This window comes from Panthera onca, chromosome A1, assembly GCF_046562875.1.
Source record: "Panthera onca isolate mPanOnc1 chromosome A1, mPanOnc1 haplotype 2, whole genome shotgun sequence".
NCBI classification, from domain to species: Eukaryota; Metazoa; Chordata; class Mammalia; order Carnivora; family Felidae; genus Panthera; species Panthera onca.
Genome location: NC_138339.1, coordinates 100,876,946 through 100,890,736, shown reverse-complemented (window position 1 = coordinate 100,890,736; position 13,791 = coordinate 100,876,946). Strand labels below are relative to the sequence as shown.

Sequence of the window (13,791 nt, the reverse complement as noted above, 5' to 3'; positions counted from 1 at the left end):
AAGTAGTTAGAACCAGTTAGCTTGGATGTATTTAATTGCCTGCTTCTGGTTTAAAGAAATACACTGGATCTTGTATGCTTAAGAATTTTAACAGATGCTTTTCCCTTGACTGAGTAAGTAGTAAATGCAGCATTAAAATTCTGCCTTATTCACCTGGCAGTAAAGTGAATTCACTTCTTCTCTTTCACAGTGGGTAGGGTCATGAAGCAGGCAGTTTCCAGAAAGTCAGCCTAATTGGCATAGTTCTTAGGAGCCCCTGGTCTGTCTTTCAGAGGGATTCAGTGTCATGAAAATACTGACCTATCCCTGAGTTGGAGACCTACATGTCATTTGATTCAGTGCACTCTTAGAAAAGTTGTACCTGCTTCTTAACAGGGACTCCAGGATGTGATGATCTTAATTTTGATTTAAAAATTGAGCTTGATGTTTTGTTTCTGTTTTTTTTTTTTTTTTTTTTTGCCTATCTAAACATATTGTGGACAATTTCAAACACGTACATAATTAAACAGTATGACAACCACTTAGTTACCATGATAAACTTGAAAAACTTAGGAACTTCTGGCCAATTGTGTTTCACCCAGACACTTAACCCCAACACGCCCAGTATTATTTTGAAGCAGTATTTAAAAGTCATGTGTACGTATTTATTAATGCATAACATTTCAGTATTTATCTCTAAGAGATAGGGCTCTCTTTTTAAAACTATTATCACACCAAGGGAAAAATTGAACAAAAATTCCATAGTATCAACATATAGTCAGTATTTAAATTTCCAATTGTGTGTGTGTGAGTGTGTGTACTCTTTCTAGTTTGATTTTTTTTGACTCAGAATCCAAGTATTATATAATATATATTATATAACATATATAATCTATAATAATATAAGACCACATATTATAATTGGTTGCTGTGTATTTTAATGCATTTTTAATATAAAAGTTTTAACTATGAAAAATTCAAACTTACAGAAAAGTAAAGAAAAAAATATGTATCAGGCATGCATTTAACAAATGTTAACCTGTTGCCATATTTGCTTCAGACATTTCTTTGCCTTTTTTTTTTTAGAATATTCAATATAGCGTCCCTCCCCTTATTTTTCCTTTTTTTCCCCATTTAAACAATATTCTATAATTGGTGCATATCATTTCTATAATTCTATAATTGGTGCATGTCATTTCTATAGTATGTTTTTATGTTCTTGCTACATACATGTATGTGTAAATATATATTTTTGTTTTTATATTCTATATAATGTTTGTCTTTTTGCAACTATTTTTTTCCCACTCAATGTGCATATTCATACATGTAGTTCAAATAGTTCATTTTAAACTACTGTATACTATTCCTTTATAGAATAAATGCCAGCTTATTTGTTACTAGTGAACAGTTAGGATGTTTCCAATTTTTTTACTCCTACAAATGATTCTCAGTAAATATCCTTTTATGCATTCCCCTTGTGTATATGAATGAGAGTTTATTTACATGATAACACCTAAAAGTGATGGGGATGTCTTTGGTTTTGCTGGGTATTATTTCTCTCTAAAGTTAAATAATTCAATTATCAGCATCTATATATGAGATTTCCACTTTCTCCAGAACTTCCCCAACACTCAGTATTGTTAGGTTTCTAAATTTTGCCTATCTCATGGGTATGAAATGGTAACTCCCATTCTTATAATTTGTACTTCCCTAATTACTCGTGAGATTTAGTGTCTTTTTGTATTTATTTGCCATTTAGGTTTCCTCTTTGGTGAAGTGACTATTTTTAAAGGTGTTTTTCTAACAACGGATTTTGGAATTTCAGGTGTTCAGTATTACTTATGCAGGCAAATTAATTGTTTTCCAATGGGTTCAATATGGTTTTAACTTTGAGAAATAGTTGTAGGAGAAATCATATTTACAGTTATATGTAGATACTTTAAGATTGCAAAAGGACATTTGTGACAGAGCTAAGGTCTTTCAGGATGGAGAAAAATCAGCCATATGTGCAGAAACTACTTAAAATAATGTTGTTTTTGACTATTCTATTTTACTGAGGCTTTCACCATATATCTTCTTCATTTGCTTACTTTTTTCCTACCTCCCAACTATGTTTTCCTCCATAGCTTGTGTACCTCTCAGTAACTGACCGATATTAGTTTCCACACACTCAACACGTCCGATATCTATCTGCTTCATTTTCTGTCCTTGAAATTTCCCTTCCAGGATCCTCTGTCCTCCTTTTCCAATAAGCCCTTGTTGTTCCATGCCTGCTATATAGGTGTCACCCTTCATACTCCTCCTGTGACAGATCCCGTGTGCTCAGTCTCATTTTTTATCTTTTACGACCTATTCCTTTATGTGGTGGATCTTGCCTCCAAATGTTCCCAAGAAAAGCTGTAATGAGAGCACATTTTTTTCCAAATAATTAACTTGAAATGTATTTTTCACATCATTTATTTTTGCTTTTATACTTGGTTTTTGTCATATATTTAGGCTTAGAATTCCAGATCAAAAATTATTCTCCTTCAGGGGCACCTCCATGGCTCAGTCAGTAAAGTGTCTGACTCTTGATTTCAGCTCGGATCATGATGTCATGGTCTTGAGCTCGAGGCCTGCATAGAGCCCCCGTGTCAGACTCTGTGCTGAATGTGGAACCTTCTTAAGATTCTCTTCTCCCTCCCTCTGCCCCTCTCCCTTGCACCCTCTCTCTTTCTCAAAAAATAATTTATTCTCCTTCAGAATTTTGAACGGTTTGATTATTCTGCTTCTTAGGGTTTCTGTTGAGAAGTCTGATGTCATTCTTATTTCTAATTCTTTGTGACCTGTTCTCAATTTTGGAAGCCTTTGCAGTTCTCTCTTTATCCCTTGTTGGATGAATTGTATTATATGTCTTCGTGTGGTCTTTTGTTAAAACCATTCTTACTGGTTACTTGAGACATTTTCTTTGATTGTGGGAAATTTTCTTTAAAAAAATCTTCTCATCATTATTATCTTATTGGAACTGTTTCTCGTTCATAGTTGGACCTCTTGGGTTCTCTGATTTTTCTGCTTATTCCGCCCCCGCCACCACTTCTATTCCCATTTCTTAATGTTTTTGTTTTCCTTTCTGGGAGATTTTCTTATCCTTAACCTCCTACTAGTCCATTGACTTTTTTTTTTTTTTAATTCAGCTAGCATATTTTTAATTTGAAGAGATTTTCCTTGTTCTCTTATAGTTGATATGTTATGGAATCTTGCTTTGTAGTTGAATGTCTTTTAAATATTTCTTTGAAGATATTAGAGATTTTCTTGAGCTTCCTGTATTCTTGAGTTCTGTTTTTTTAAGTTAGGCTTGTGTCTGTATATGCATTAGGCTCTCCCTTTCATATTCCATAGTATACCTACCATTGTGTATTGCTGTGAGAATTGAGTTGAATGTTTCACTCAAAGTCAACTAATGTTAGTGGCTTAAAGACAGAAGCCCTATAATGCAATTCTATCTTGACTACATCCATTTGATTTTGCTGAGAAGGCAAGGGTTAGGCTAAATGAAAATTTAAGGTCCTTTCAACACATAAGCATTCGAAACTGGTGATTATCAGGACTTTGAGTAGATAAATTTTTTGTATCAGGTATTCACTAATTCCTTTGGCAATATGTTTTTATACCTACTATTATTATAAACTGAAATCAACTTTGATATTGTCAGACTAAATGTATTACCTTCTATTTCTTAAATGTTACATCTTAGTTCTAGTAAACTCAAAAGGCTGAAGAATAGGAATCTAAATTACAAGAGAAACTTATCAATTCTTTGCCATCAACAAATACACCCAGGGTATAAAAGATCTTTTCTGATTATGGTTCACTTGGGAGATGTTAAATTTTCTAGGCAAAAGCAAAGGGACATATTTGAATCTGTATCATATCTTATAGGTAGCTATAAACTCAAATGAACCTAATTTATTTTATGAAACAGAGTCACATAAATTGTCTATCTTTCTAAATAGATAAAAACCCATACGCACACACTTGCCAATGACTTGTCATACAGTCGCATTAAAATTGATGTAAACACATTCAGCATCCAGAGGAGGCCCCTAATTTATTGCCACAGTGTTCCATTTTTTTTTTTTTCAGATGTATAGGAGCTACGCTGTTGGAATAACAGAGAACCCTTTATAATTTTGTAGTCCAAATATATGTGAGGCTATGCACTTTAAAAAATATACCATGGAACATTTCAAATGTATACAAAAGTAGAATTGTTTAATGAGTTCTCAGCTCTAATGATGACCAACACACAGACAAGCCAATCCTGGTTCATCAGTGCTCTTATCTCTCTCTCACACTGGGTTATCTTAAAGCAAATCCAGGATATCCTATGATTTCATTTCAAAATACTTGAGTGTCTTTCTTTAAAAGGCAAGAAGTGTTTTTTTTTAAGCATCACCACAATATCTTTATTACACCTAAAAAAACTTTATACTTGAAACCATACTGCCAGTACATGAATTTCTCTGTCTCAACTTTTTCCCCTTGGTTTGTTTGACCCAAATAATTTCATATATTGTATTTGGCTTGTATATCTCTTAGATCTCTTTTAATCTAAATTTCTCCTGCCCCCCCCCCTTTTTTTAAGTCTTATAATTATTTGAAAAGACAGTGTTGTTTTTTTTTTGAAAAGACATTTATTTCCTGGAAGAAAATCATTTTTTTAAAATGTCCTACATTCTCAATTTTTCTGCTTGCTTTCCTATAGTGTTATTTAACGTATTATTCTTCCCCTCGTGTTTTCTATAAACTGGGTAGTTGGAATAAGTGTTTGGTGTTTGACTAGATAGAGGCTTTTTTGACCTGAAGAATCTTCACAGATCGAATTATATGTTTCCTATATTGTCCACGTTATACATTTCCTGTTGCATCCTATCACGAGGCCAACCATGTCTGTTTATTTTTTTATGATATTATATTTGATCTGTGGGTTCAAATAGTGTCAGCTTGATCCATCCATTACAAAGCTCTCCATCTGCTTTTCTCCTAATAACTTGAGCAGCCACTGTCGATAATTGCCCGTGTTCACCAGAAGGACATCATGTACAAGGTTAAGAGTTTCTGAATTTGGAAAACCTCACTTATTTTCAACTTCCTGCCCCTGACCTATCCTGACATCTTGGTCATTTGCTGTTTCTTTCTTAATGTATAATAGATTTGCCTTTTTTTTTTTTTTTTTTTTTTTACGGTACCGGTTCCCCAAATACGTTATGTGGAACATACCAAGCACACTGTGAGAAAGTCCCCCTCAGTTCGGAGGGTGCCACATACTGTTTTTCCCCCTCAGAGATTTATGATACAGGTGAGCTGATTAAAGGTCTGAGGAATCTGTTAAGCAACTTGATTTGCCCACAGTTTCATCAGCTTCCTTGACCACTGTATTCATTCTTCTGTCATTAATACCTGTTAGTATCTTGTTTAGAGAAACACTTTGAAACGCATCCTAAAGAAGAGAGGAAGGCAGTGGCACTTGCCCCATCCTCTCACGGGGCTTGCTAATGTTAAGGTCGTGAGTCCATAACGTTGGCACCTTATGGGGAGAAAGGAGAGCGAGAGCAAATCAAAGTTCATGTAACAGACTTGGTTCATCATACCATGTCTTGTGTTAATCTCGTCTTCATTGTATCGGTTGCTTCAGTTGTTTTGTTTCTTGTCAGTGTTACCTACATAACTCCAGGTGATTCAAATGTTAATTACTGATAAGACAATAAAGTCCAGCTATAACAGTTACAATTTAAAAAATTATAACTGTTTGCTTTTATATGCTATAAATTTCTTCATGCACACGGACCCCCAGAGCACATTTGTTATTTTAGTTCAGGTGCATTACTGTAGATGAGGAGTAGTAAGGAATCCTAAGACGGACCCCCAGAGCACATTTCTGTTATTTTAGTTCAGGTGCATTACTGTAGATGGGGAGTAGTAAGGAATCCTAACACTAATGGAGACTGTTGGTTTCAGATGCCAACGCCGGGTTCGTTTTCATGCCAGAGGTTCACATTGTGCTTGTGCCTCACTGTGGAAAATAGGGTCGAGCAAAATTAGTGACATAGACCAATTTTCCTTTGCTCTGAAGATACCTCAAGTTCTGTACAAGAAATGTTTTCCATTAGAAGAAAAATGCCGTGTATTAACGCTCCTGAGAAAAAATAGTGATCGCCAGTAATGCCATCAGGAAACGATTTTTTCAATGTTTCACAGTGTAAGCATGAATCAATCATCAAACAGGGACTACAACTTATTCTGCAGACTTGGAACATTAATCAAAAATTTTTTTGAGGTGGAGTTATTCTAGGAAAGTGTGAATTTTGATTTTAGGAACATGCATAAGGGATATGGTAATCAGAAGCACAAGTCAGAACACTTCATTAAAATAAACAAGAACAGAGCCAAGGCCCAGAAGACACGAAGCTCTGTGTTGTGAGTTTTGTTTGGGAGAATGGAATGGGATGAGACACACAGGGCTGAGCAAGGCATCATCAATGATCCCGACAGTCGACTCAGTGTGCTTTCTGTAGCACTGGGTGCTGGGTGCCTGGCCATTGGCCATACGTTGAGTTAAATTCTAGATGTCCCCAGTTGATATTTATGATAAAAGTTATACTGGTGCTTTTAAATTTAAATGAAGCTTAAAAATTATCATAATTTAAGATGCTTTTCTATTCAGAAAATCCAGAAAAGGCAAATATTACACTAATTATTTAAACATGATAGACAACTCCTTTTGACTTGTCACAGACTTTTTCTTCCTGACAAGTTACTCTTAAGTCTGCTGTTCTTTGAAGGGAAGATTGTGTGCAGGTTTTGACTGTAAACATTATCTTCTCAATAGGTAGTTTTCCAAATACTGTCCACTGAAGATTCTATGTTGGCTCAATCAGATAGGTGTTGTTGAGAAGAATGAAGGTAGAGGGGTGGGGCATAGGTCTGGAAATTACCTTAAAAACATTATCTTAGGTGCAACTTAAGGTAATACATTTGTATTTCTTGAGCATAAAGCAGTTCACAAACATCCATTTGTTGTTCCCTCAGAATATTATTTGGTGAAGCACTAAGCCAAAGTCCAAATGTATAAATTCTCATACAGTAGAAGTTCAAGAGGCCAGAAAGGTGATTTCAGTCACGTCCTTCATGAACTGAAGCCCAAACAGGAGAAATGACTTGCCCAAGGTTACGATTTACCTTGTGGTTTATTTAACTCTCGGGTTAGGAGGCGCTTCGTTCATTTTTAATATGGCACATGGTCGCATGGTACACTTTGAGTTTATAGAAAAGAACCACTTATCCAGTTGGCTCAGAAGAATGATGGTGAGCCGATGGAAGGAAGGCTCATTTTGCATCCTACTAGTATCAGCTTTTCAGGAGCTGATTTCTATAGTTGTAAGTCATCCTACACCCCACATTCTCTTTCCTGATTGTCTAAAATTCCAACAGCAGGTGAGAAGTGTGAAAATGGTCAGTGTAAACGTTCGCCAACAGGTTGCAACTAAGGGCTGAAAACGGAGATTTAGGCAACTGTCTGTGGATATGTATCAGTGTGTGGTGTGGGGCATATCGCTTGGTAGCACGGGGCTTTTTGCCCCCCACTCCAAAATGTGGGTACTTAGAATTTTTTAAAACTTCATTAGCAGGTGGACTTAGACCCCACATTGGACCTATGGAAATTTCTTGTTAAGGGTGAAGTTGTTTGGTGTGAAAATTTTCAGTTAGGTAGAAGAAAACCCTGCCCCAAGATTTTATTTCTCTACTATGTTTAGCCAGGCTATGGGGATTCGATGTGTTTCTGCTTCTTCGTCTTTATTTTAAGGTCATGGTCATTCTGTTTAGTTTCCACAAGTATGGTAAAGATCAAATTGCATCTTTTATGTCAATGGACAGGGAAAGTTGTATTGAGATACTAGATGGAAAGGTTCCTTGTAGTCTGAAGTTTTGTTTCATTATAATAGCATTTGCTTTTTAGTCGACCAAATTAGGATTCCATTAAATTAATATTTCTTTGCTTATTAAAAAACCAGGTATCCTATTTTTATGTTCAGCAGTTTATAGGGATTTTGATCACAAAATTGGGTGATTTTTATTCCTCAAGAATTCTGCTTTCTGAATCAGTGAGGTTTTATTTTAACAAATGTTTTTTTCAGTTTAAGATTCCATAATGATCATATTCTCTAGGGTAAAAAGTGTGGAAAAAGGTGGCTGACCTTGAGAAGTATACAGTTGCTGTGCTGGTGCTCTTTCAGGGTTGAAATGGAATCATAAAATCAGAAATCATGGAACGGTTTCCAGTTTCAAAGATGGGTTGTCTGACCTTGCCTAAATAGTTCAGGCGGAAATCAAGGAGAAAATGGAGAAGGAAATTGAGTTCACCTTCAGGTGACATACATCCACAACAACCTCCATGAATACATCTAGGATGCCAACATGGGTCTGTCACTTTAGGGTCCAGCAAGCTATTTTTCACCTAGAGATGTTCCTCTGTATTTTTATTGTTATCTGAAAAAGTTGTCATTAAATGTCTATACTCCCTTACGCACACACATACATACACATATACACACCAATTAAAAACTAACCCCCCCCCCCCAACATTTATTCTTGGATCTCTGTCTTCCTGAGCTAGAGCCTACAGTTTAAAAGAATTCTGATAAACGTTTGGTTCTTTGGCTGTTCTTAAGCCTTCTCCTGAAACCATTAAGAGGACTTCCCAGATCCCTAGACTCACCACCAGTATTTTGGATTCTTTGCTACATGTCTCACACCCCCAGGGGAAGGAAACTTACAGGGATTAAGGGCTTGCATTGTGCCGGGCATTGTCACGTTTGTCCGCAATCACCTCCCAACCACCTCATTCAATGCATGGTTGTTCCTTCTCCATGTGGTATTTCTTGTACCCTGGCTGGACCTTCTGTTGGCAAGGGGGCAGGAATACAGTGGCTTACATGAGCTGTTCTTCAATCTACGAGCATCTGATAGATGCAAGTTTTGAGGTGTATATGTGTTAGGTTGTGTAATACTAAACGTGAGTAGCATAACTGAGAATATTTTTTTTTTTAGAGGTTAAATGGCTTTATTCATTCAATGCCTGGGGAAAGGAGTTGAAAGCGTGAACGTGTGTTGTGACCACAGGCAAGCATACTTTGTCTCCAAATGTGATAAAAGAGCAGAGAGCATTCTAGGTTGATCTGTGTTGCCCTAATAGAGAAATCATTGCGGGGGCAGGACGGTTTGTGGTGTTTACCTGATTAAATGAAGGAGGTTCCCAATTTTATAATAATCATTGTATCCGTTTCTTGGAGCTTGGAATGTCTCTCTCGTTCTTAATTTCTTTTTTGCTAAGTGATTCTTCAACATGTGGTACTTAGGGAGGATAAGTATTAAACATTCAAAGTCTCTTTATGTGGTAAAGACGGTCAAGCTGTTTCTATCGCCATGAGAAATGGGAATCCTGAGACTCTTGATTGGATGTGCAAGTGGCAGTGGTCCTCTGAGTTCAAATCTAGATTAGTTCTTAATTGTGTGATGTGGGGCAAGGAATTTAAGTAGCCTGAGCTTTCGTTTCCCAAACTGTAAACTGTGGGTTACAACATTTTGAGGCTTAAAAGAGCGATGGCTGTATCAGACCTGGAAAACTTGTGCCCAGAAGTCACGCTTTGCTCGGGGGTATTTAGAAGCATCTTCACTAGTTACGTGTTCAGTAGTTAGTGAGTTCGAGTATTCGAGGTACAGGATTTGGAATCAGGGTTAGTAAAATCGAGTCACCCAAATGTAAAAGAATTTTATTCTTTGGGCCCCATGGGCATCTAGAGGCCGGGCAGGCCTAAGCTTTTGAGCAGAGCTAGGGAGTACAGCCTGACCTCTTCTTTCCCTCCCCTCTCCCCGGGGTCCCCCTCAGCTTCACAGGCCCACGTCAGCTCCTCCAGGTGACTTGTGTTTATTTTCTGGGGCTCTGGCTGCCGCTCTTCCAGTGGGCCTGCCTCTTCCTGGAAGAAGTGATGAACGGACACGTAACCAAGTGTCCCACGTCCCTGAAGACAGAGCAGCGTGAGGACGCTTTACTCTTCCCGCCAGGCCTTGCTTCCTGCCTTCCCTACCAGCTAAAGGTCGTTGGCAGGAGGGCAGGAGCCACAAGCATTTTTGTCATTAGAATCCTACCAGTTATGGGTATCCATCTAAATAATAGAGTCTCGGAGTCAAATGTGGCGATGTTTATAATGACCTCTCGTTGATGACTGAAGAAGGAGTGGGTGGGCTTCAGGCTATCCATCTTTCTCGCCTGGGTTTCCACGCATACTCCGCCTTTTGCACGGACCGAAGCGGGTCATTTGTGACTTTGCTATATAAGTGAGCCTCAGGAAGGGTGGTCGGTAGAACAAGCGAAGTGAAAATGGTTTGCAGCAACAGCCTTTCTTTTCTTCAAGTAGGAACCCCTCTTTGCCTTCCCTTACGCCGTGTACTAGAGGGTTTTTAGCAGAAAAAGGGAAAATAGACGATGCCCTGCTGTTGCTAGGTAACCAGAAAAAAGAACCCAGCCGTACTTGATACGGGAACAGTTTTCTCTAGCTAAGGGGTTTGTAGAGTGTTAATTAGATTTGCATAATGGTGAGGCTGGCCGGTCTCCATCCTTCAACTCCTTTTTCCCCCACCCCTTGCCCACATTAATAAAATCCCAGCTATATTATTTGAGTCTTGAGGTCAGTTCTTGACTTTGAGATATTCTGAGGGGAGGGGCTGTGCAGATGCAAATATAGTTCATCGCCCATAGCTAGAGTATATACCGTATTTCTAAGACCTTGAACCTGTTTTTAAAACATAAGTGGGCACCCTTGTTCCACAGTAGCAGTGTTTTATCGGCCCGCAAATGGTGACAAGTCTTTATTCACTTGACACTCCCTTAGGATTATTTTGTCAGGGTTATTCTTAGCCGTAGGAGACATTTGAACGCACACCCAGCCACATCTTGACGATACATTGATTAAGTCATTTGATGTGATTGCATTTTGTCCCTTTCTCCTTGGACTCTGGGATTCTCTCTGTGGCTGAATATATGGGCACTGCATGTCCCAGGCTCAGAGAGCTCTGAGTTACAGTGTCACCTGCCTTGGAGGCCTCGAGCGGATCCTCCTGACCTGTGCCGTCTGTCTGTTGCAGATTTGAACATCTCTCAGACTGAGTTTCCAGCCTCCCAGGACTCACATCCACATGGCTCTCAGGGGCAGACATTTACGGCCGAAGCAAAGCTAAATCTTCAGACATTGACTGGACAAGACCAGGAGACTGGAGATGACGCTGAAGAAAACATTGTTTACCTCTAATTGTGTTATTATTTTTCCGAGCAAAACACAACACTGGCATTTAGTGGAGATTTTTTTTTTTCATTTCCTGATGTTCGTGTGAATGTGTCTAAATTGCTGTAAGAGTAATATTTAATATTTCATGCAAGTTCAGTTTTTGGGCATGGGTCCAAATAAATTATTGAAAGCAGTTCTGTTTGTGTAATCATTAACTTATCACACCTAATTTCAGATTTCTGGAGGAGAAATTAACTTGAATAAGCAGAAATATTTTCAAAGTTGTTGTGACTCTCGAGTAAAATTCCATATTGCATTTTCTGCTGGATCATCTGGTTTTTGAAATGCCTTCCTTGAGATCTAGAAGAAGCAATGTGGACGGAAAGAGTGATATCCATGATGGGCAGACTTTCACAGCCACAGCAGGTGATGATGGAGAGTGGCCTCAGTGGCCCCAAAGGCAGAGGCGGATGTGGGAAAGTCCCTTTCTTGGCTGGTTTTCACGCACTAATTTCTCTCTGGGGAGTCACAGGGGCGGGTCCTAGTGGTGATCTGTTACAGTCACCATGTCACCAACATGTCCAGTTGGGGGGGAACCTGCTCCAACCGGGCAACCACTCTGCGGTGGACAGTCTGGACTCTTAGGACCTGGGCCACATGCTTTGCAGACTCACTTTTGTGGTCGTGATGCGGATTGTTTTTCAAGCCAAGGTTCCTCACCGTCCTTCAACAGGGCCTTGAGGCAGAGCCCTAGCCAGTCCATTTTGATGTAAATAGTGAAGCTTAGGTTCACGTGCTTCTCACGGTTGGCCCTGTGTCCTCAGGCCCTGAGAACAAGAACAATTATCACTCCATAGAAGGACCTCTGCCTTCAAGGACAAAAGCTCTCTGGGCAAGGCTTGCGGCCTGGCCTGTCGGTGCTCTCCCCCAAAGGAACACAGGCACATCCTGATTTCAGAGTGATACAGGTCTCTCGGTAAGAAAAGAAACCAGGAAATATTTTCAGCTCGTTCTTCAGAAATATTTGTATCTGTTTTGCCCAGAGTCAAAAAATATCTTTCACCTCACTTTTGTGCTTTGGAATTTTAATAGTGTGTAAGACATTAGTAAAATAGACGTTTCACACACCATCACTATCTCCCCTTACTAAAAGTGAAAAGGAAGGAGTACTAAACTCACCCAAATTGCAACACTTGCGAGGAGGGAGCTGTGATAGGAAGGGAAAAAATTAGGGGGCCCCGGGGTGGCTCAGTCGGTTAAGCCTCTGACTCTTGATTTCGGCTCAGGTTATGATCTCACGGCTTGTGATTTCGAGGCCCACAACAGGCTCTGTGACAGTGCAGAACCTGCTTGGGATTCTGTCTCCCCCTCTCTCTGCCCCTCTCCTGCTTGCTCTCTCTCAAAATAAATCAACTTAAAAAAGAAGGGAAAAATGTCACCCGGACTCCATTGTTTGGTCAGTTGAATACATCTTTTATATCTTCACATAGGCAAGTCAAATCTTAGTTTTAAAAAAAAAGCCATTTGGGGGATTACTCTTTCTGACTCTTGCTGCTTCTGGCCATTTTGGTCACAATCCTAACAGATGAAGAGAGTGGTTTCCAAGAATGGATATAACTTATTAAAATTTTTGTCAATCATTTCACCTCCAGGCTGAGCTCCTAAACTAATCAGGCGCATCTTCCCTTCCTAAAGGCATCTAAAGAGAAAAACCTGTCTTTCCCCTCTCTCCAACAAAGCCTAGTCCCGAATCGTATATCCCTTGAATCTGGAACATATTGATATTTCAGTCTAAATCCTTGCTCTGATAACTATAGATATCTTCTCTTTTCCCCTGACGTTGGATATAGAAATATCCGCCTGTGAAAATAGGAATAGATGTTCAGAATCCTCACATGGGTCTTTAAAAATAGGTGTGCTCAGTTGATTTTCTAGCCCTGCACACTTTGGGTCTTCATGTAGCTACCCTGGGGAAGTCTTAATATCTTTTGAGAGGACTACATCCTTGGGTTTCTCGTGCCAATTGTCTTACTATTATGACCTTTCATCTGAATAGAAGTTGCAAAGCTTTTGTTGATCGGTTCTTCCTTTTCACTCTGTCCTTACAGTGCCCTGAATTTAGATCTCAATGGAGGTCACTCTGTGCCTCCCAAAGAAACTCACGAATCCTAGGAGAAGACCGCCCTATTTTCCAGCCTCATAAATGAGTTTCTTCTAAAGAACCTACTCTTCACACCCACCGACGAGATTCAAGGAAGCATTCATTCCTTGAGACATGTGCTGCGGAAAGAAAGGCAACCATGGGGCTCTGTCCTTTGCAGGCTGCGGGAATTAACGTGCCTCCCCACTTGTGGTCCAAGCTACTCTGCCTTTCATCAGGACTGCCCAATTGCTGGAGTCCTGCAACGCTCCCAACCCACTCATGGTTGGAGCCCTGTCCATTCAGAAAAGGGCCACGGTGTTTGCTGCAGAGGCGGTGGTTGTGGTGTGT

The 13,791-nt window shown here is 39.2% G+C and overlaps 1 protein-coding gene across 2 annotated transcripts in view; it reads left to right on the top strand.

Moving 5' to 3' along the window:
• ARHGEF28 (Rho guanine nucleotide exchange factor 28) overlaps positions 1–11,493 on the top strand; it is a 305,098-nt gene extending 293,605 nt beyond the window's left edge. For both annotated transcript variants that reach the window (XM_078449013.2, XM_060635551.3), the window contains one exon: positions 11,161–11,493. In XM_078449013.2, coding sequence (XP_078305139.2) covers positions 11,161–11,324 — 164 coding nt within the window. In that variant the 3' untranslated portion in view covers positions 11,325–11,493. The remainder of the gene's footprint in view (positions 1–11,160) is intronic.
• The last annotated feature ends 2,298 nt before the right edge of the window (positions 11,494–13,791 follow it).